The 23,960-nt window shown below is 42.2% G+C and overlaps 1 protein-coding gene across 2 annotated transcripts in view; it reads left to right on the forward strand.

Moving 5' to 3' along the window:
* The first annotated feature begins 9,994 nt into the window (after positions 1-9,994).
* ALDH12A1 (aldehyde dehydrogenase 12A1) overlaps positions 9,995-23,960 on the forward strand; it is a 156,416-nt gene continuing 142,450 nt past the window's right edge. Inside the window, exons 1-3 of one of the 2 annotated variants that reach the window (XM_087664088.1) lie at positions 9,995-10,283; positions 10,403-10,485; positions 16,537-16,640. In XM_087664088.1, coding sequence (XP_087520214.1) covers positions 10,183-10,283; positions 10,403-10,485; positions 16,537-16,640 — 288 coding nt within the window. In that variant the 5' untranslated portion in view covers positions 9,995-10,182. The remainder of the gene's footprint in view (positions 10,284-10,402; positions 10,486-16,536; positions 16,641-23,960) is intronic. The other variant, XM_087664087.1, reaches the window with a different exon arrangement.

Genomic DNA, 23,960 nt, shown 5'->3' on the forward strand with positions numbered 1-23,960 from the left:
TAAGTAAACCCTCTTCATTAACTGCCTATGACATACCTGACCTTAGTGTAGCTAGGCAAGAGGACATTTGGTAGTTGCTCAAATGCCTTTCTTGAGTAGCACCATCTAGACCCCTTAGGATTTATGGACTTGGTTGGTTAGTTGAATTTCAAGTCTACCTTGTAGAAAATTACACACTTTATAGGTAGGCCATCAATCAAATCATATCTTCACAAACTCCTACTATGGAGTATAGAAAATCCAAGAGAAGATTGGTTAAGAGCTTGGTAGAAGAGGGTTACTTAGTAGAAGTTATCTAATTGTTACTCATTTTTTAGCAAAGCCAATTCTACTTAAATAAGTTGGAAAAACTCATGAAGATCATATATACAAGTATGTAATAAAATAAACATGACTAAATTTTCTTTTTATATGTATGTCTATGTACAATATTACCTTGGTCAATCCACTTGGAAGTAAACCCTCGTATTTGAATATGTGACAAGGTCCTATTAGGTATGATGTGGGCAAGGGCATGCTCGTAAGATAATAAATCTTCATTTTCGCCATTGATGCTTGCTACACACAACTTATAAAGGTACTATCCTCATCATCAAAATCTAGATTTGAGTTAAGTAGGTGATTGAGCCATTGAGGCTCAATTTGGGCAACAATAACCAATTTTGGCATTAGTGACTGGGATTGAAGCAAAACAACTTGGATTTGGATGCCTACGAAGAGATATTTGTAATGGTTTTTATGCATGCATGTACAATGCTTGCTTAAGCATTTGGGGCTAGCTTATCTCTCAAAAGTAGGGGGGCCTACTTGTTGCAAGATGATGGTTGAAACAAGGGGCTTTAAGCAAAGGCTCAAGTTGTGTGAGACTTTCATGTCCAACTATCTAAATGAGTTCAATATTATTTTTAGCCAGTTCACTTCTCAAAATATCACTTTCCATGACTCAGTTAAGGTTATGTTTCTATTTAGTGCCTTGCCTAAGAGTTGGGATACTTTTAGGGCTACTATTAGTAACTCCAGACCTGCAGGTGGTCTTACAAGTGCTAACGTGGAGAGTAGTTTTCTCACTGAGGGGGTGAATAGAAAGAATAATGCACAGTCAAAGAGATCTAGTGTAGTTATAGTAGTGAGAGGAAGGTCATATACCAAGGGAAACTCTTGTGAGAGAGGAAAATTAAAGGTGACAAAAAGGTACTTCAGTAATAAAAAGCATCTCATACAGAAGGACTGATTCAAGTGGAAGAGCAAGCAATAGGGCAAATGAGGATGATGGCAAAAAGAAAGAGAAAAGCAAGGAAGATAGAAGAGATACATGCATGCAACAGTGATGATGGTGATCTTTTGTCTGTATCCTCTTTGGGTGATGCATTCTTATTTTCCATGGATAATGGCATATCTCAAAACTGGCTATTGGATTTTGGAGCATCATTTCATGTCACTCCACATAAAGAGTTGTTCTCTACTCACAATTTTGGAAAGAGAGAATGCATTTGTGTTGGAAATAACTATGCATGCAACATTGTTGGCATTGGGGATATACACTTGTTACAACCAAATGGTTCTTCTTTTGTCTTGCAAAATGTATAGCATGTTCTAGACTTGAAAAAAAATTTCCTTAGTGTATTGCAACTTAATGATTGTGGTTATAGAGTGATTTTTGGTGATCTTGCATGGAAGATTTGCAAAGGATCTCTTGTTGTGCCAAAGGGCCAAAATTTGGTACTTTGTATCCTTTGCATGTTTTTGGTGTTAAAGATCGTGTTGTAGCTATCATTCAACAACCATCTTTTTCTTTATGGCATTTCCATTTGGGGGAAATGTCAATAATTGGATTGAAAACTTATGCCATTTGAACTATCTTCCTTATCTAAATTTTTCGAATCTTAACTTTTGTGAGCATTATCTCTTTGGGAAGCAAATGAAAATGACACATACGAGAGGTGATGGGAGAGATAAGAATGTCTTAATTCATTTCATAGTGATTTATGTGGGTTAGTGCCTATGGTTCATAGTGATGTATGTTAAATTGGTGGGCCTCCAATGGATTCCACTCCAAGCTCTCAAAATCCAATGATACTATATCTTTAGTGCTTCGAGCCTCCATCTCCTACAAGCAAGAAGAGAAAAGAAGAGAAGAGAATAAGAGGTTGAGGAAGGAAGCTTCTCCTTTCCTCGCACCACTCAAGCACCCAAGCTCCCTTTTTCATGCAAATTTTTCATATGCAAGAATGAGAACTCTATTACAATTTTATACAGTATACACATAGTAAACTATGGCTCTTACTCTATGTATAATACTTGGCCTTGGCTAGAGAACCGCTCACTCAATTTTATAAGGAATAGTCTAAGTTATTGAAAGTTTACAATGTTTGATATTTGGAGGTGTTGCTACCTTCTTATTCATTTTTCTTGCTTGTTTTTGACATTATTGGTTGCCATCTAATATTTGAAGGTGATTTTGTCTCCATATTCATTTTTCTTGAACCTTGTGCTTGTTTTTAACATTCCATTCTTGGTTGCCTACATGTCCACCTTCACAATTCTCTAGTCCTCAATTGCCTAAGCTACTTTTGCCTTTGCCTATAATTGAGGCAACACTAATAACAGTAGAAGCTCCCATGGTGGAATGGTATTGTAGATTATAATAGCTCAATTATAGATCAAGCAATCTTCCTCAAGTCCATCTCCTAATAAATATTGTTAGGTGACTTGTGGAGACTTATGAAGGATGCCTTACAAGCTATTATCATCACCTCCATTCCCTATGGAGAATCTAAAAGCATGGGTAAAACAAAATTGGGAAGCCCAATGATGAGAGCTATAATATCTTCAAGCTTTGTCAAATGGTTATTATTTTTTTCTCTTCAAAGCTTTGAATTTATGAAAACGACTTTGAATTGTTGGCTACAAGATGATCTAGAATGTTAAGTTCTTGCAAGTCTTAAGCATTGGATCCATCAACATGTCTATGAAAATCATTCACTCTCTAAAGCTACATTGCACTCAAATGTATAGCCTAGATCCAACTAGTGATTAGCATTGGTTAGCTTGGGCAATGTAGTTTTAGAAATATTACACCCTTGGGCCAAAGGCATTAGCGCATTCAACTTGCACTTGGTTCATGGAGAGTGAAAGCTACTTCCATGGCCTTGATGTCATAATTTTACTATTACTTTAACCTTAAATAAGTTGACCTAAGGATTCTATTATCCTAGCCTAGTTTCTAATCTAAAGTTTATCCAATTAGAGAGTTATCCAACTAATTGGGTCTATCCATCCATATGACTCGCTTGCCAAGGGAGTGTCTACCCACTTTCCTTGCACACTTCTAAAGCACTCTTTAGTTTTAAACAAGGTATGTTGCCCCATTATTTGGCACATAAAATTAGCTTTCTTAAAACTTTTTCCTCAGGGTCCTTTACATGTTTAAACACGTCAAGAAATCCTTTGAAAATATGATTGTTCAAAAAGCATTTGTGGATAGTGCTCCCTTTTGGAGTAGGTATCTCAAATTCGAGGATACTCAACCCTTTTCAAACTCATACCCTTGAGTCGAGTCTACTAATTCCCTAAGATGTTGAACATTTGATGGCTTGACTATAGGCTGAACCATGGGAAGAATGGGAATTACTCCTCACATGGTCGCACTTAGAATCCAAGCCTCGTGGTAGCATGTTTTGAATTCCACTTCAGCAATCAAAACACCACAATCTTTTCTCATTTCACACTTGATTTCCTTATAGCATGATATCCTTCACTTCATTGCTTGGCTTCCCCTTGACTCTAGAAAGGAGGCTAATTGCTTGCATTTTGAGGTCTTGGTTAGTGGCCTTTGCATCATCTTTGTTAGTTCTTTTGCGTATCTTAAGGTGGTTGAACTTGGAAGAATGGCTTTAGTGGCATTCTCCTTTGCTTGCATTTCAACCTTCATCCCCATGGTTGGATTGGGCTTTTATGCAAACAAATGATCTATTTTAAGAGCACCCGTGCAATTTGTAAAGGAAGGAAGCTAGGAAGATAGGAGGACAATGGGAAGAAGGGCCTAACGGCCATGTAGAAAAGGGGATAAGGGGATGACCGCCCAAAAGGGATTTAGGGTTTTGTATATAAAGTTGAAAAGTGAATGAAAAGCTCATTCTTGTGTGTGGCCAAAAGTAGCTCTCCTCTTCTTCTTCTTCTTCTTCTTCTTCTTCTTGCTTGCTTGAGCTTGTGTTTGAGAGAGGGAGTGTGAGAGTGTGAGGGAGTGAGTGTGTGAGGGTGAGGGACCAAGGTGGAGAAGCTCTTCTCTTCTCTTCTCTTCTCTTGCTCGCCGCAATGGAGCTTGGAGTGCGGAGCTTGAGGATGGAGCTTGCTTGAAGCTTGCACTTGGATTGTGGAGCTACTGGAGTGCTCGGGAGAGGAGGTAACTTGACGGGGCATGGAGGTAAGCTCTCTACACCTGTAAAGATGGATGGCACGTTGGCTATGTGAGAGGTAGCCATTAGTGCTCGGCTTGGAACACTTGAAATAATAAATGGTGCGTGGGTCTCGGCGGTTGATCGCCACTACATCTTGCCTAGTTGCTAGACCAATTTTGTATTTTATTTTTTCGAATATGGACTTCAGTGACATGTCAATGTACAATCATACAATCATTCATTCTTGGATTTTAGGTAAGATGTTAGTGACTATTGGGCTAGTATTTGGCACATCTAGTGAATATGCAATGCATTTATTTTGGATTCAGCCTGAAGTATTCATGGTCCTATAGGCTATGTTTGAGGATTCTTACTATGGAAACTTCCATGATTTCGAGTGGCGTGCTCCTCAAAGTTTTTGTAAATATTTTAGCTTAATTGGAGAGAGAGAGAGAGAGAGAGAGAGAGAGAGAGAGAGAGAGAGAGAGAGAGAGAGAGAGAGAGAGAGAGAGAGATGGATTTTTAAAATCAATACTTGGTTGGGGTAGAAGGTGAAGATGCCTTGGATTTGGATGAGGAGTCTCAGGCTAAGGACACTTGATTGGAGGATATTGAAGGTGTTGAAGCACATAAGCAGGTAGTGTTACATCCCAAAGATACAATTGTTTTGGAACTCTTGTAGTAAGGTGGCTCCCCTCCTTTGCAAGGATAGGGGGACATGTACCATGGTGAGATATCTCAACAAGATGTGGATGCACCTTTCTTGTAGTCCACTGAGTCTTTTCATTATATGCTTGCTAGTGCGAATAGTCTTATGAATGATTATGCATGTGCAAATGAAAGAAAAGCAAGTTCTTTACTAGAAGGTGAACTAGTGGTGGTTGTTATAGGGACAAAAATAGTTTTGTAGTAGATTGTTGCCTTCCGTGAGGGGGTGGCCATCTTTTATTTTAGGACTCATTTGATTCCTTGTATTAGAGCATGGCTACAATCAATGCTAAATAATGAGGCATATCAAATTGATACTTTAGGGCAAGTGTAGGCCCCTCTTATAGAGGAGATTTATGATAGCCCTAAGGGTTAGATCTGCTTGTGTGATAACGTTTAGGTAGCAAAATTGCCACCAACTAGCTAATCAGACGCAAGCCCCTCCTCAGCACAATCATTTCTAAATGAGATGATAAAACATGCAACATATCCCTCTTTTTCTCGATGGTCGGTTGGTTCATGCCATTCCATGAAGACCCGTGGAAAAATTTTGGGATATTCTTAAACAAGCATACTTGATTTGGGTAGGAGTGGTCGATTTCCCTTCTCACTTTTGGCAGCTTCTTCCATGTGTATTGAAATATCTCAGTCAAGTCTTGGTGGATCCCTACTTGGCCTCAAAATAGGAATATAACTTGCATGCTTTGGGATACCACAAAAACCTAGCCTAATAAAATTTGCTTTGAAGCATCAAGGTTGCAATAATTTGTTCGTCCCCCTACACCTCTTGGTTTGCACAAATTTGCTATTGTATATTCCCTTCAGGTTGGGCTTATTGGTGAGGTGCACCTTGTTAGTCAAGGACAAGTGTGTAACAATGCTCCTTGGGTTTATGTGGCTAAATATCGTGCTCACCATGAAGCTAATTCAATTCCTACACATTCAGCCTTTAATAATATCACACAAACCTTTCAACATAGGAGTAAAGGATTCCACTTTAAACCTCAACCTCATTCATCTTGTTTGCCGACTACTACAATGGTTGGTAAAGATGCCTCAAATTCTACTTTAAGGTTTGATTCTTCGATTGTTGGATTACAAAGGGCAGATCTTGTGGATGTCATTCGTAGTGAAATGGAGAGACTTTAGGTTGCTAAATCAGAAGATGTAAAAGGAAAAGTGGTGATCCAGTAGTTCTTCTCATCTTTGTTCATCATGAAACTTGCTTTGTGGCATCATTTGTCGCACAAAAGACCATCTAACATGATCAAAAGTTATTGCAATATCTAGCTGGATCATAACAAGTTGCTAACTAGAGGCTTTAACATAATCAATCCCCATTTAAACATTCAAAATATCAAGAATAATGTTTTATCCCTTGATGAAACCATATTGACATGGGTGAATCAATTGTGGGAATGCTTTTTGCAATCTATCGGCAATGACTTTGGAAAATACTTTATACAAGGAAACCATTACCAGAATGGATGTCCATTGTCTCAAAGTACATGGGGGAGGAACCTTGGGTAGCAAACAAATAATTGCAATCTTCCAATCCAAAGGCATCGATTTGAAGCTCAATACATGCTAGCAAAGGTGAGTCAGTCTTTAAGTTGCTTCACATTGGCAAAAAATAGCTCATTAGGGATGCTATCCCAACCCAAGCTTTTCTTACGTGGTTAATGGAATAGCATTTCCTCCACTTCTTCCTCAATAATATCTTCCATCAAGTCTACCCATTCAGGCTTAACCTAATTTTGAACCATGTCACAAATATATCGACGAGCATAATCAATAGCATAAAAAAGAACTTCTTGTGGACCCAACATAGATATATATTATTCAAGGCACATCCAAATAATAGATATCATCTCCACAACCAATCACCTAGCTCGTTCATCAATATCACAATATTCTCCCAAGCATATATTTTGATGTAGATGAGCAAAGAATGATAAGATTGACAATTGTTATCATGCAAAGCATCCAAATGAGCCAGCAATTTAAATTTAGCATATTCCTCCTCTTGGATAGTTTGGACTCTACATTTCAGCCATACATGGCATGCAATCAAATCATTAGAGGTATCCCTAGCCCGTTGCATAGTGACCGAATGTTCCAATAAAGAGCACAAATACTAGAATTCAGCACAAAAAGGATATGCATGCTAAATACCATATTGTTAAAACAGTGCACATGCATCATTCCTAGAAACAAGCCATGCATCAATGCCCCTGGACAGAACCAATGTGGAAAACATAGCGATCAACTCTTGCATGACTTTGATAAACTAATCATTCAATAGGGGAGATTGATTAAAAGATAAAGGTAAGCATGCAAGCAGAGCCTTGAAGGCATGCACTAGTTGATGAGTCATTTCCAAAACTAAGGGGTAATGATAAAAAAGGATATGATGCCTCTCCACCCACATTTCAATCATTGCTGAAAGAAAGGAATCGTGATGGAAAATGTATATGGTATCCAGCCTAGCCCAAAGTTCTAAATGTTGAAGAGATCAGTACGTGAATCCATGCTTATAAGGATGCAACCACTACTAATGTCCTGTTTCAAAGCTGGCTATTTGGCATTTGCTTAGTTTAGCCTTGGGCCTTCATATAAATGGGCGAACATTTACATCGATTTGTTGTGTGGAGTCTGATTTGCAAGTATTAGGATGGTAGGGAGCTATTGTTTCTAAAGGTGATATGACCCGGCACTTGGGATATCCCATTAGTGTGATGTACCTCCCAAAGCATAATTTGACTGGATGTCCTCTTATATTCATGACAGGTTTAAGTATTGGAAATTTAAAGGCTGGCCTCATCATGTGCAGTTCTATCTATCATGATTAGTATGGTCTCTTTTTTTTTTCCCCCCCTTGCTCCCTCGGACTAAGAAGTCTCTATTGGAATTGGTGTAGCCCATCTACTTTATGTTGCAAAAAAAGAAAGGCAATAATTTGGGTCAAGTGTGGATATCTTGGTAGTATGTTACTACTCCAAAACGGTTGGGGGGAGCTATTTTGTTGGGTGTCAACCTTCATTTAACAACTCTGAGAATGGCATTTTGCAAGCTTCATCACCCTTGGATTGATATTGAAAAATTTTTCAATGAAGAGATTGGTATCTCCCATGGTTGCATGTTTGTTTGAGCATCTTGGTAGCATGTGCGAAATTCAACATGGCATGTTAAAACTTCACAATCATTCTTGCTTACTCATTTGATTGCCTCATGGCAAGAGATTCTTCATTTTACAATTTGGGCATCCTCTTGATCTCTGACAGGAGGCTAATTCATTACATGCGGAAGTGCTAGCCACTTCTAGGCCACTTGATTGGCTAGATAAAGGTTTATAGTGAGATAAATTCAATAGGATAACTTGCTCAGGGTTGTAGATGGTGAGAGATGCTATCATTCTTGGGCAATCTTATCTTTATTCCTTTTGTTGCATATGCCAGTATTTTGGGTGCCACGAGGCTATTGCGACATTTGGTTGACCTTGCAAGAGTAGCTTCAACAATATAATCCATTGCCTACCTTTTAGATGACTTTCCCTTAGCATGACTAAATGTTTGTGAAACTTGATGATTTTAAGAAAAGGTCGGCTAATTGGATCTACCATAAGATGGTAGAGAATAAGAAATGGGTTACTAGTGAGAAAGCTAATAAAGTTCACTTTGCAATCGGATCATCTCTACCTCTTTCACTTTCTCAAATGGATAGCTCTTTGGCACATTTGGAGCATCCACATTGCCTTCATTTTTGATTTGGCCTTGGGCATATGTAGTCATGTGGCCCGTGTTCAAGAATTACTATTTTGGGAGATCTCTTCCATGGTTTCAGTGGACATGGTTCTCCTTAATGTGACTGTTCCTTGGTTGGATATTGTTTCTTCTACTTCTATTGTGCCGTTAGTATGATGTTTGTGTACTAGGTTTTGGTAGTTTTTTGGCTTGTCATGTTAATTGTTAGGATTTCTTGGTTGTTTAGAAGGCCTACTTCATGTAACTTGTCACCATTCTGTTTGGTTGGCTTGAATGGCTGATGTAAATTAATATACACTTATTCACGAAAAAAGAAGAAGAGAAAACTCCCAACAACATAGCACATAGGAGGATTCAAGTGGAGGGAGTGTGGATGACATGTATAGGGAGTGCGAGCAATGGAGTGCAAGTCCTAAATTTCCCTTTGGAAAACCAACACATTACATTTGGACACCATCATTGCATGGGTTGCATGCCATGACATCATAATCTCATACAACCATCTTTCATGCCATGCATTTAAAACAATATGGGCAGCTAGTATGGAAATTTGTTAGAGACGACGAGCCGCATTAGTCCATTTGGTTGCCAATCCACCTAATGTTCAAACTTTATTCCTTGGGTTTACAAATCAAGTAAACCACTACCATTTCGCCATATGTACACCCTTGCTCCAACCCTTTTCCCCTATCCATCTTGGACCATTTTGATTGCTCGACAACATGCATTGTCGTGGAAGAGAGTGTGAAGAAGAGTAGGAAGGGCCATGCCACATAGAAGTTATGACTAGACTTTTCCAACATGTAATAAGGAAAGTTAGCCCCCTTTTATAGCTGGTATGAAGGGTAGAGATATATACATGCAAAAAGCATAGGAAGCTGTGCATGTAACATGTAACATCTTTACTATTAGTTGGGGGAGGTTGGGGGCGGGTGCCACATGGCAGCCCCCAACCTCCCCACAAAGAAACACGGGGGCGGGTGCTACGCGTCCAGCACCCGCCCTCGTCGCGAAAATTGCGCCCGCCCCTGCGCGAAGCGCCGGGCAAGTCTAGGCGCAGAGCGCCTAGTCACCCTTATGGAAAAGGAGACAGATCCAAGTGGCAGTAGTAGGCGACTGAAGGGGTAGTCGACGAGAGTGGACGAGAGGAAAGACCGATAAATCTTACTTAAAAGTTCCGAATCATTCCTGCTGTTGAATCATTCTCTTCGATCACATTGCATGAGCCGGTGCACAGACAAGGAGGAGGAGGAGGAGGAGGAGGAAAACGAGAATAAGCAGCAGCAGCAGAAGCTGCGGCTAGACAGAGGAAGATGCAGCGGTACGCCGCACGTCGCCTCTTCGGATCCATCAAGGAAAGAACCAGAAATTCATTACGGTACTACAGCGTCATTGGAGCGCAGTTCGAGGAAAGGTGGAAGTCCATCTCTGTCCTTCTATCTGTAAAGGATCAAGCGTTCTAATGTAACATGCCAGGCCAGACTTGAACTAACGGCTATCGTCTGTCCAATTTTTGCTTATGTTAACATTCAGAGTTTCACCCTCGCCCCTCTCCTTCGCGACCCTCAATCCTCAGACGCTTGGCGCCTCACAATCAGGGCAGATTTTCAATCTAGGTATGCCTCAATCTCACATTCTTTATTGCTCTGTGCTTGCAAACTCAATTTCCAGCCCAGTTTTTTGTGGAAACGTGTTAGGAAATCGGTGGTAAAGCCATAAACTTAAAGAATTTCAGGCCTTTTTGCGAGTTCTGTTACCAAGGTGTTTCCTATGTGTCTCCCATGTATGTCTTTTGTCTCCAACTTTGAAAATATGCTGCTAGTGTTTGCCACACATTGCATGCAAAGATTGATCCAATTGAGTTTTGCTGGCCAACTTAGAACTTTTAATCAAATGATCACACAACATTTTCCCTCTTACATTGTGTTTCAATTCTTTCATTAGATCTTGTAACAGCTTGTCTTCACCTAATTTGGACGTTTGGTCCTACTATTTGGCACACTTTACATGCACTGATCCAATTGAGGTTCATTGGCCAACTTAGACACTTTTTGATCAAATGATCACATACATTGGTCAATGCAAACACATATCCACATTTTCCCTCTCCCATCATATTTTGATTCTTGCAATAGAAGATGTAACATATATTCTTGAATAAATGCACCATACTTTAGCATCCATGGGAAGGGGCTTCATCATTTTGATTTGCTTTGGAGTTTTTGCTCACTTGTTTAGGAATTTTGAAATATCAAATTTTGTGTGTATAGACCACACATGTGTATGGGTATCATGCATCTTTTGAAAATTTTGTGAATCCAACACTACTTATCTAGGAGGAGAAGGAGGAGGAGGAGGAGAGGGAGAGGGGAAGGAGGAGGAGGAGAAGAAGTGGGAGGATGAGGAGGAGAAGGAGAAGGAGCAATGGGAGTGTGAAGATATGCTAGGGTTTGCACAAAGAAAACACTTAGGGGTGTATAATCACGACTAAAACTCAACAAACTTAGACAAGAATGCAAAAGAAAAGAACAAGAAAGTAATGAGTGAAATGAATGTGAATGAATAACTGGATGAAAAGATCATAATATAGATATAGGGAGTTCAAAGAGTGTTCAATAGTCACCGGAGATTGAGGGAGAGTGCCATCCCCAAGCATAGATTCTGAGAGTGTTTTTGCTGGCCAAAGTCTTCTATGACATTTTGCTGCCTAGAGGACTAAGTTTCACTCCCTTCACTGTTGCCCACGATGATACGAGTACAACACATTCCAACACCATTCACCTTTGTTCGTCCTTGAGACATAGAGGTTTGAGGGCTCCTTATTGTATTGTTCATATTCTTATTCACTCATTTAGCATTCTATAAATTGTGTTCATTGTATGTCATGCATTTTGTGTTTCTCTATGTTTGCCATGTCATTTTTAAAAAATGGTGGCAGACCTTTGTCTTGTGAGCAAAAGATTTTCAAATTTCTCTTTGAGATTATCTTGAGATAGATCTTGGCCATGCGCCTAAGCTCATGTCCTCCTGCTCTTTTTGAAATCCCTTTGGGGCATAATAGTAGTTTATAATTCAAAATCTCCCCAAGCTAGGACTTCATGGTGTGGTGGTTAAATCTTATATCATCCCTGTCTTCTTGACATACCTTTGAGACATAGCTTGGCCATGTGCTCAAGCTCATATTAGCTTTTCTTTTTTAGAGCTCTTTGAAGCCAGGATGGTGAGAGAGAATGTATAAACCAAGAAAGAATAGGAGGACTGAGAGAGTGCGCAAAAATTATGTCTTGATTAGAACTGAGAGATAAACAGAGCATTGAGAAAAACAAGATTGTAAATAGAGTGCATTTAATGTACATTTGTTTAATAGTTTGTTTTTTGTTTTTATTCTTTTAAAAAAAGGTGGGTTTTTGGGTGTAGGTAGGGGGGCAACTTAAGGGGCTTGTTTTAGTCATTAATTGAAGGTTCAAATTAATGGAGTCAAGAGAGAGAGAGAGGGGATAGTCATAAAGTAAGAGAGTCAATAATTGGTAAGATTACTTGACAAGGACACACAACCCCCCAACTTGAGTAGTCTAAGGTATATGAATTGAGAACGTTGCTTCTCCACTCTACATCTCCCACGTAGGAAATGTGGAAAAATTAGGAGAAATCATAGCCTACCACATTTTCTGTTGGTTCATTGTAGTGGCTTGTTCCACGGCCGCCATAGAGATGAGCTTGTTAGCTTGGGCTGATGGGTGACTGCCCCTCTCTCCTTGTGAGATTGATGGGCGGCTACCTTTGCCACACTACGCCTTGTCCCCATCACACCACACTTCTCTCTTTGCATCTCTAAACAGAGAGGAGACTTCCCCCCTTCCCCTTTGCATCTCCCCTAGGCCAATCTCTCTCTCAGCACGATATCAAGAGAGTTCATATCTCTCTCTCTCTCTCTCTCCATGACGTTTGGACTCTCTTAGTCTTTCTCTTGCCTTGATTGATTTTTGAGTCTTTCCCTCTCCTTGACATCAACATAATTGTGTTAGTAAAGTTTGTCATAACATTAAACATAACGTTAACATTAAAATCAATACTAGCATTAACACAAACAATAAAGGTTAAAATCACAACAACATATAATGTTACATTAACAGTAAATATTAAATGGACAAAAATCACTGCCAAACAATCAAAATATTGATGCCCATATGTGCTATAGGAATTCAATTTCCAATGATGGTTTTGCCATAGCCTTGAAGTGGTAGCTCTTTGAGCTCCAATCATTAGAACCACAAAAAATGCTTGCACACAAGCATCACCCCAACACAAAACCCAAGTACGAGTATCGAACAAGAAACACACCTTGTCATTGTACCCACCACCCGCAACATGTGCCCCTTATGCACGCCCCTCTTGTTATAGCAATGCCCCATACCACCCTAAATGAGATAAAGGTATACTTGTGAGGTGTGAACCATCGTGGTTCTATGAGCAAAGTGGTTTTATGCACATCATTGAATCTCGTGTCCAACAACAAGCTGATGCTTTGATACCAATGAGACTTTTCCCAAGGATCCAACTTGCACATGAGACACGACACAAGCCAGGTTCACGATACCAATGAGACATCCCCCAAGGATCCAACATGCACATGAGACACGATACAAGCCATATCCACAAATGAAAGGTACTAGATATCAAACTCACCTCCTAGCCATAGAGCCAAAAAGGCTCACTCTTGAGCTTGGAAGCTAGTAGCACTCCAGATCACAAACACATCCCAAGGATTGGCATCCCATACCACTAGCTTGCACCATCCCATTGTATGGATGCGTTGGCCAATGGGCTAAGAGTCAAAAGAGTGGCGGATCACACGATACTGTGCTCAATAGGGCATTAAGTTCTATACATAGGATTCGGCTGCCCTAACCCTGAAGTGCCCTTAGTGCATTTGCACTAAGTCACTTCATGACCACTCTGACCAATCCTACTAGTGTCCACCTAGACGTCCAAGGACGTAACACCCCGCCTTATCCTGCTAAAGGGGTAAGGAGCGACATAGAAAAGGGGACTACCTTGTTATTGCCTACTCCCTAACCGTAGGTGATTGTGCTTCATGAATTTGCCTCCAGGCATCCTCTAAGTTGATACTCAAGAATAGTTGGTGCTAGTTTGAGTGTCGCTCGATCTTGTATTGTGATTTGGTTCAAAATTTGAGCTTCACACTAGTTTCTTCTATCATTTGAGATGTACTAGTCTTATCATGCTTGCCATTGTATTGACTATTGTCTGTACTTTGGGTTTAGAGTGAGAGTGGGTAGTATGGGGGAAGCTGGCTATGGCAAAAGAGTATAATAGATCAGTAAACTATGATGTAAGTACCTCTAGTAGTGCATCCATATCATAAAACCTGTGATAGATGGCATCCTCATATACATTTCTGCACTCCTTGGAGAAGAGAACAATGATACTGGTGGGAGAAAAGGGGCTGTGATGGAGAGAGAGGTTTGCCCCGATTGGTCGGGGGGTTGCCAAAAATAATAGGTATGCTCTCATATCATGTCCAAATAACAGGTATGCTTTGATACCATGTCAAAATAAGTGAGTGTAGAGAGACAGTAGGGTTTGTGGGGAGTGACATAGAGTGTGCACGGAAAACACTGAGAGAGAAGAGAGACTGAGAAACAAGAACACGGTGATGATGCATTGAATCATGCTATGAGAAGAAAACCTAATATATCGGAGTCAAAGCTCATAAAGTAACTCCACTGTCGTGTTTGAATCTGGCGGTAGCACCTGTGGAAAATTTACACAATGAAGGGAGCGAAACGCAGTTCTCTGGGCAGTGGGCTATCGAAGTAATCATTGAAAGGTAAAAGACGATTGTTGAGGAAGCAAAGCACAATTCTCTGATGCTATCGAAGATGTGGTAGATGATTACCAGCTATCGAGGGAGTGAACCATAGTCCTTTGATGCCAAGGAGTGACCTTGGCAGCAAAATGCAAATCCCAAAGTGTCGGAGCTGTCAAACACAGGGAGAGCAGCCTAGATGTTGACGCCAAGTGGATAATGATGATGCCAGATGATGGAGGATGAGCCGGGCTGCAAAAATGGAGGTCCAAGCAACCTTTGTGAGACAGACGAGTGATGCCAAGTGATGGAGGAGAAACTAGGCTACAAAAGCACCCCTATGGTGGACGAGTGATGAAATCACTGATGCTCGATGATGGAGATTGTCGCGAGAGGCTAGGATGTTGACACCAGCTTGGAGATGATGACGCCACACAAGGAGGCGGCCTCTAGATTGAAAAACGCAGGTGAAGGTGGAGCCTGATGGAGAAGGATGATGATGCCAAGCAGATGATGGCGACTCCAGGTGGAAGATGCTCCAAAGGCAAGGCCTAATGTTGGAATAGGGCACTCGAAGCAGAAGAGGAAGAGTGAAGGCAGCCACGAGCCATGAACAGCAATGTCCTCTTGAAGAGGTGTGGGGGCAGTGGAAGGGGCTGGTGAGAGAAGTGAAAGGTGTCTGAGGATGGAGAAAGAGGGGTGAAGAATGACTGAAGAGTGGTGGGGTGGTAAAGAATGAATGAAGTGCTTGCCTATTTATAGGCATATGCTATTTAGGGCGGTGCACCATTGTGTGGACACCCATTGAAAAAGTGGTCAAAATGTGGACACCAGCCCTTCTTGGGGCTGTTAGTGCGAAACCCTAAATGAAGTGTGTGAACTGAAGAAGTGGTTTCTCAACATGGGGTTCATTGGAAGAAGTCGTGTATGAGCTTGGCCGTCTCCCATGATCCCAATATGTAGTCTTAGGTGCTACTCCCTCCTCCATGTGGGAAGCGTGTGTCTGCTTGACTATAGCCACTTCCTCATCCCATTATAGATAAGGAGATGGTGCTGTGATCTTAGCTCTAGTAGCTCTTGACCATAGTTTGTGCTTGCTCTGGTGTTTGCAGGCACTGTTTGTGATCCATAGTCCTCTTCCTCCGTAATAGATAACTATATAGGATCCCCCTCCAAAGCAAGGGTAGTGCATTGTCTTAGTGTTAAAGTCTCCTACCAAAAGAATTTCTCCAAGCTTCATTAATTAGAATGTGAAAAATTAGATTTCATATGTCTCTAACTTTTTTCATAAATGGGGTAAAACATGTTCGTGTGGGGTAGAGTATTTTAGTATATCTCATCCAGAAGGCATTGGTCTTTTTGTTGTTCATGTAAGGAGCAGTTTGGTCCCCATTTAAGTTGCATGTGATCAGCCTTGAAATCTTAGTCTTGAAACATGGGATTTCAGACTGAAACTTATGTTTGCGGTTGCACTACTATGTATTGGCTAGAATCTTTATTCAAGAAAAACCTTGATTTTTTGTGTGAAGGATGGAATGTTTCCACAGTAGAAAGTCCAAAATCTCACACAAAGTTTTGGTATATGAATTATACATGTTTCTTTCAAGGCACAAATCTGACTCTAACCTTTCTTTGTTCTAGTTACAGCAACATAAATCATAAGGATTACTTTCTATTGTGTCGGGTTATTTGTTTTGATTTTTGTGCTATTTAAAAGTACAACTAGAAACAACTTTTGTTTTTCTGAATAAGCCAGCTGATATGCTAGGGAGTTCTCAACTGGATAATCTTTTATTTTATGTATGCATGCTTAACACAATGCCTTTTCATGGAACAGTTCTTGGAAACTGGACAGAGGCATCGAAGTGGACTGAACTCGTGGATCCGCTGAATGGGGCTAGTTTTTTACGAGTACCTGATACACCTATCTCTGATTTGACGGTAAATTCTTTTAATATTGAAAACTGCTTATTGACTGCGATTTTGTGCACTATGTTGATGACTGTTTGTGCTTATAGACTAATATTTTACAGTGTTGTAGAGAGAATATTTGGTTATGGTACTTTGTTTAAGATGATGTGAATCAAAGCAAGCAAAACTAGTTTGGTTCTCTTGCACTAGAGCATAGGAGTGGGTTGAGCTGTGTCTTTTACCATAACTTACAATGATTCATTATGTAATGAAGAGGAATGGGGATGGGGATGTGAGAGACTGTGTGTAGGCGTAGATGTGTGAAAGGAGGGAAAATGGTACCTTGGAACTGCCCAAAAATTGAGGAAAAAAAATCTATATTTTGAAAAAAATGAAAAATGAAAAATTAATTTCAATATTTGTCCTAAGCAAGGAGATAGGGAGATGGCTATGAAGGACAAGATAGGGGAGGTTCTTGTTTTTTGGGATGCTTCCTCTCCTTATTGTGTTTGGAGAATGATATTCTTGGGTCCCAAGGCCCTGTCTTACTTGTTACTTGTGACTTTGGTCTTTGTCAATCTTGGCAGTTTTGAAGTTGCATCAGTCTTTGGTTCTTGATTCTATCCTCATTATATCTAGATGAGCATGATGAGGTCTTCATTGACAAGGATAGCATAACTTCTTAGCAGTCGAGAGGATTTGATGAAGCGAGCCTCTGCAGACTAGTTAGACAAGCCCTTTGGCATTGAGAATGAAGTTGATTGTGATGATTGATCGGTGGCAGTGTGAGTTTGGCCATGCCAGTGTTCACGATTTTGGTTGCCACCACCGTGCCTCCCTTGTTGGGGGTTGCTTGATAGAGGGAGGGGGGATTGAGTTTGGTCTTGGCTATGTGCCTCTTGCATTTGATCGACACTCATTGTCATAATGGCCAACCAACCTTTTGACAATGTTGAGAATATGTATTCTGTTAGCCTACCCTGTTTAGTCATGTCAGTCTGTCATCTCTTGGTTATGAGCTCTTGTTAGAGTTTGATGGAGACATTGGAGCTCTTAACAATTTAGTGTGCATTTCCTCCATTTTAGGCACATTTTTTGTGCATTTCCTCTATTTGTTAGTTGGCTTCCAACCCTTGACAGTGCCTACCTGCTCCATGACTACCTGGATATTTTGTTATTATTTTCCCATTTTTTATGTGCAGTTGGACTGCATTTATTGCAGTCGTATTACCTATTTTAGCAGGTCAGCCGGATTTAGAGGCCTTTTTAGCAGTCGGCAAGTTTTGGAGGAGTTTGGCTATTTATAGCCAGAGCCCACACTTGTCTAATCACTTCTTCTTGCAGATTTTAGCACACTTTGGCTCCCAGACACTCTCGGACGTGGTGCTGCCATCATCTCAGCCTGATTTGGTGTCCTCACTGACGCCTTGGGCTGCGTGCAGGGACTGATCAGTCCACATCATTGTATTCAGCATTCATCTTCAGTCAGTGCAGTATTTCTTCCTTCATTTTCTGCTGTGTGTGTGTGTGTGTGTGTGTGTTCATGTTCCTTCTTTTGTTGTGCACTCTCACATGGTATCATCACCTAAGTGAGCATAGAGTTGAGATTTGTTTCAGAGGAGCAGCCCAGCCATCAAACACAGCCGTTCAGCCTTGCGTTTGTGCAAATGCAGCCATTTGTGAAGGTGGCGGCAACATTTGGCGGATCTACATTTGTGTTTTCAGCTTGGCGACCCCTGGCGGCAGCATTTATTGCTCCAATGTCAACCTTCTTCAGCCCAGTGGTCATCGTCTATAGGCAACGACATCTTTTATTGTTGTAGGCAACAATATTTCTTTGTGTAGGTGGCATATCTATACCTTTTGTAGCTGATTGCCTTTTGAAATTCCCACTTTCCATCAAAACGTAGCATTTTTGGGTGATTGTAGATTTGGAAGATGTCGTACCAGTTTTCAAGCTTTGATGACTTAGAAGAGGAGCTTTTTTCTGACCACTCTTTTGAGCAAAGATGTGATTATAGGGAGTTTCACTTGTGGAGTCTCCTAGAACCCGTCCATCGTCTACTGATCTTTCACAGCGGGCCCCATCTAAGATTGTGGAGATGCCTTCTTTGATACCCTCTATTCAAGTTCCTGTTCTTCCTCCCTCACCAAAAGAAGATAAACTCGATAGTGCCAACTACTCATTGTGGTGGAGTGCATCCTCAACACCTTTGATCTTTGGGAGCTCGTTTCCTAGTCTATTCCCCGCCCTCAGGAGGATCTAGTTGATGGCACCTCGTTGGACCGTGTTGCCTTGTGGGATCGACTCAACTCTTAAGCATGATCCTTTTTGTTTATGAGTGTTTAGGACTCTGTCCTAGTTCATGCTTGTTAGTTGAAGACCGTGGTGGAGGTGTGGCACAAGCTTTCGTCTTTGTATCAGTACAAGACCTTTGCCCACAATTTCTTGAGAAGAAGTTGCGGATGCTCAGTCTTGATGACTCTCCTTCTGTAAAGGAGCACATCATTAAGTTGGAGGACATGAGAGGTGAGCTTGTTTTTTTTGGATGGAAGTTATCCTTTGAGGATATGGCTATGATCTTGTTGACGTAGTTGGCATTGCCCAAGTTCAACGTTTTCCACACTAGTCTTATCACATCGAAGACCCACGAGAGACTCTTATGGGAGGAGCTTTCACGGCTTGTCTTGGAGCATGATGAGCGATTGAGAGAGGTAGGGGCCAGTGGTTTTGGTTCCTCCAAGGCTTTTACTGCAGGTATCAGTGGTGGCAGGAAGAAGAAGAAGGAGAAGGCCAAGGTCAAGAAGCAAGAGGACAAGAAGGACGAGAAGAAGCCCAAGTGCCCACACTGTGGAAAGGGCGCTCACGCTGAGAAGTGCTGGTAGAAGTGCCCTCATTTGAAGCCAAAGGAGAAGGATTCGAAGGCCGCACTTGCCACGACAGTTTGTCTTCGTGTATGTCTTTGCTAAGCAGGATACAACCCTTGCTTAATCCTCTCAAGAGAAGCTGTGGCTTGTGGATAATGGAGCTTCTTCTCACTTGACCTTTTGACAAGATTGGCTTCAGGACTTGAGTTCCTGAGGTGACATCATCACCATTGGTGACAACTCTACGGTTTGAGTTTGTGGAGTGGGGACCATTCCCCTATTACTAGAGAGAGAGTCTTCCTTTGCCACAGTTGTTTATGTACTTGAGTTGGGCTTTCACCTTTTGTTTGTCTACGGTATTACCTAGCTAGGTACTTGTGTAGTCTTCACCAAAGATGCGGCTATAGTGGAGGACGAGTCTACAGGTGCAACTCTTCGGACAGGCACATAGGAAGGTGGGCTTTATACGCTCATAGCCTTAGTCGTGAGGTCTTTCCATGAGCTTGGGCTACTTTGATATGCTTGGTATGGTCATTTGAACATGGATGCGATTCGACGGGCTTCTTGGATGAAGATAATAGAGGGACTTCTAGATTTCCCTCCTGTTCACACCTTCTGTCGCCCTAGCTGCTTGAGGGGCAAGCAACATCGGCAGCCACATCCATAGGTTGCTATTTGGAGGGCTATTACACCACTTTGGTTGGTTCACACCAACCTTCGTGGACCTACAGGCACGGCCTCCCTTGGGAAGGCCAAGTACTTGATGCTGATTATTGATGACTTCGGTCATTGTGTGTGGATTGTTGATGACTTCGGTCGTTGTGTGTGGTTGTACTTCTTGGAGTACAAGAGCGAGGCATACTCCCGTTTTTGTGAGTGGAAGGTGTTTGTTGAGAAGCAGACAATCTTCAAAGTTTGTGGTATTCGAGCCAATCATGGTGGCGAGTTTACTTCTTATCTCTTTTCTCAGTTTTGCAGGGATCACGGCATTCGGGTGGAGTATACCCATTCAAATGCACCATCTGAGAATGGTGCGGTGGAGCATATGAATTGGACCATGTTAGAGATGGCCCGCTGGAGCATCGAGGATTACCCCATTCCCTTTTGGGTGAGGCGGTGGCGATTGCAGTTGATATCCATAACCGTTCTCCTACCTCAGCTTTGCAGGACATGACTCCATATGAGGCTTTCGTAAGCCTTCCGTGGCTCACTTTCGCATCTTTGGGTGTGATGCATTTTTCCATGTGGACAAGAAGAAGAGGAAGACCAAGCTAGAAAGCTCCTCTTTGGAGGATACATCACTACCATGAAGGGATATCAGCTCTATGATGCTACTCCATGGAAGATTGAGATGAGTAGGGATGTGATCTTTGACGAGGCTGCGGCCGTCGAGGATCCGGTTGATGGTTCTAGTGCAGGTGATTCTTCGTCATCAACTACCCCTCCCTTGCCCTCTATACCTCTCCTTTCCCCTACGTTACCTCTCCACACCCCTTCTTTTGTCAAAGTGCAGCGATGCAGAAGCGTAGGACAAAGACTGAGAGAGAGTGAACATAGAGAGAAGAGAGAGAGAGAAAAGGAAACAATGTAAATGCAGAAAATTTGCGGTGTAGTATGCTCTATAAGAGTGCATAAATATACACAGGGGCAGAGGAAATATGTGCGTATGTTTCCGACTTGATGATCTTGATCTTCATTAGCCTGAGCACAATCTGTCTCAGCCAACAGATCTCAAGACCAGAATCTGAAGTGAATACATCCAAGCTCCTCTTTGCAGGATACAACACTACCATGAAGGGATATCAGCTCTATGATGCTACTACACGGAAGGTTGAGATGAGTAGGGATGTGATCTTTGACTTTCCGATGGAAATCTTGGATCTTAGGGGTCCCCTAGATCTTCTTTGTCACTTGGTCAACATGGAGCCACCTCTCGAGATCGAGTACGGGCATATCCTTATGGTTCTTGGCACCACACAAAGTCCGACATTCCTCCTGTGCATTGCATGTTTTCTTTATCTTTGTGCTAGGGTGCTTGGACAAGTGAACATTTTCCCCACGAGAGACACTGTCCAAGTGGCACCTGCTGCATAAGCACTGCATCTCCACCTCCCTCCTCTTATTCCCCTTTTTGGGCCTGAGAGGGGGTATTGAGAAACCCTTCACTTGCAATTTTCGTTTTTGCATTTCTGCGTTTTGCATTTAGGGTTTGCAGCCCCAAAAAGGGGCACCATCCTAGACTGACTGTGCCTATTTATAGGCCACTCTCTCATTCATTCCTTACGGCTGATTCATTCAATCCGTCACCTCTTCTCTCTAGCCTCTCCACTACCCTCACACCCCTTCAGGAGGACATTGCCGTTCGTGGTTCGTGGCTCTCTTCATCATCTTCCTTGTGCTACGGCACCCTTGGTCCCTTGTATCACATTCACTCCATGATTCAGAACTTCATCATTCCATTCATCAGAGTTCCTTCTCTCTTCCCTTCTCTTCTCCATGTTTGCGGAGTTCATTCCGTGTTCCTCCCCGCCAACCCTACTGTCTCACTAGTACGTCATCTTTTGGCATCCGGTACTTGCAAAGCACCTGTTTAGGAAAGGGATTCCCCCTCACTAAGTGAAGGTACATCCTCCTCGACCGAAGGAAGCTCCCCAGTTAACAGCTATGCATCCCCAAAAGGCTGAGGAAATGCAGAAGGGATAGGGGTACTCTCTGAAGAAGTAGAGGATTCCATCAACGATGGTAGGGAAGCTGGAGGAGGAGGAGGAGGTGGAGGTGGTGGTGGTGGTGGAGAGGAAGGAACCGATGACGAAGGTGTTAGACAGTCATTTCCTGGACAGTCGTTGGACAGCAGAGGACGGCAGTGCCACGTCAGCAGGGTGCCACGTCAACAGGTGCCACATCAGCACCTGTAATCGAACATTTTTATTGCAGTCAGCCGCATTCGTGCAGTTATTTCCTATTTTTTTGGCTATTTATAGCCAGTTTGTGGCACATTTCAGCATCTATTCCCTTTAGATTCTGGTCTTGAGATCTGTTGGCTGAGACAGATTGTGCTCAGGCTAACGAAGATCAAGATCATCAAGTTGGAGACATACACAGATATTTCCTCTGCCCCTGTGTATATTTCTGCACTCTTATAGAGCATACTACACCGCAGATTTTTTGCGTTTACACTATTTCCTTTTCTCTCTCTCTCTTCTCTCTGTGTCCACTCTCTCTCAGTCTTTGTCCTAAGCTTCCGCATCGCTACACTCTGACAAAAGAAGGGGTGTGGAGAGGTAACGTAGGGGAAAGGAGAGGTATAGAGGGCAAGGGAGGGGCAGTTGATGACGAAGAATCACCTGCACTAGAACCATCAACCGGATCCTCGACGGCCGCAGCCTGAGAGAGAGAGAGAGAGAGAGAGAGAGAGAGAGAGAGAGAGAGAGAGAGAGATTGAAATAGAGGCACTTGTAATCCAAGGCAAACTCCGCTTGGGAGGAAACATGTGAGGAAAGCCAGGGTGGTAGTTGAAGGTGCCCAAAACTCGACCTTGGGAGAGAAGCCACTAGCTGGTCTCGATGCTAGTAAGAATATGAAGGTGTGCTTGATCTTGGGCCATTAGAGAGATGACCCTATCCATGTCTCCTTGTTGAACAAGATTCGAAGGTCCAACCACCATGCATGGCTGAAATTCAAGCACGGGCCTAGGTGGAACCTATAGACCTCAAGTGTTGATGCTAAAAACGGTTGATGAAGAAGGCCAAGGCTCTTTGGAACCTGCAGTAAAGAACAGTAGATAGAGTGAACTGGAGAACCCGAAACTCAACCTCAGGAGAGAAGCCCCTAGCTCCGTAGATCCATGCTGGAAGGAATACGAAGGCCTCGTTGAACCTCCAGGTGGTACATGAAGATCCTAGGTATCAGTAGAAGAGATGATTGGTCGAAGATAGCCACCCCAAGAAAGTAGAGGATGGGTGAAGAACTTCATGTGGAGTAGGTTCCCTCTCTAAGGTGGGAGGTGGAGGGGTCCCCACTGAAGTCGAAGAAGTAGATGCCCCCTCTGAGGGCAAAGAAATAACATCCCCCTCTGAAGTAGATAGGGAATCCAAAAACTCATGGATTATGGACTCCGAAATGTTTGATGACGAAGGAAGTGCCGCTAGTCGTGTCGAAGAAGGTATCTGGGATGCCGAAGAGCTCCCAGAGGTAGCTTCTTGAACGTGAGTAGTCGAGGGTGGGGAAGGGTGGGGCTTAGAATGAGCAAGAGGTGGGCAACAGTCGCTGTCTCTCAGTGGAGCAGACTGGGTAGCCGAAGAAGAGGAAGGAGTCGAGTAGCCACTGTCTCTCGAAGGAGCAGACTGACGAGGAGATGGTATTAAACAATCACTCTCTCGATGGAGCGGATTGCAAAACCGCGGGCCATGGTAGCCACTGTACCCGAAAATAAGTGGGAGAAGAGTGCCGTAGGCATTGCGACGATCTCTAGGAGGTCGTAGC

This window comes from Lygodium microphyllum, chromosome 23 (assembly GCF_053477565.2).
Source record: "Lygodium microphyllum isolate KBCC chromosome 23, Lygodium_microphyllum_v1.1.10, whole genome shotgun sequence".
Taxonomy (NCBI): domain Eukaryota; kingdom Viridiplantae; phylum Streptophyta; class Polypodiopsida; order Schizaeales; family Lygodiaceae; genus Lygodium; species Lygodium microphyllum.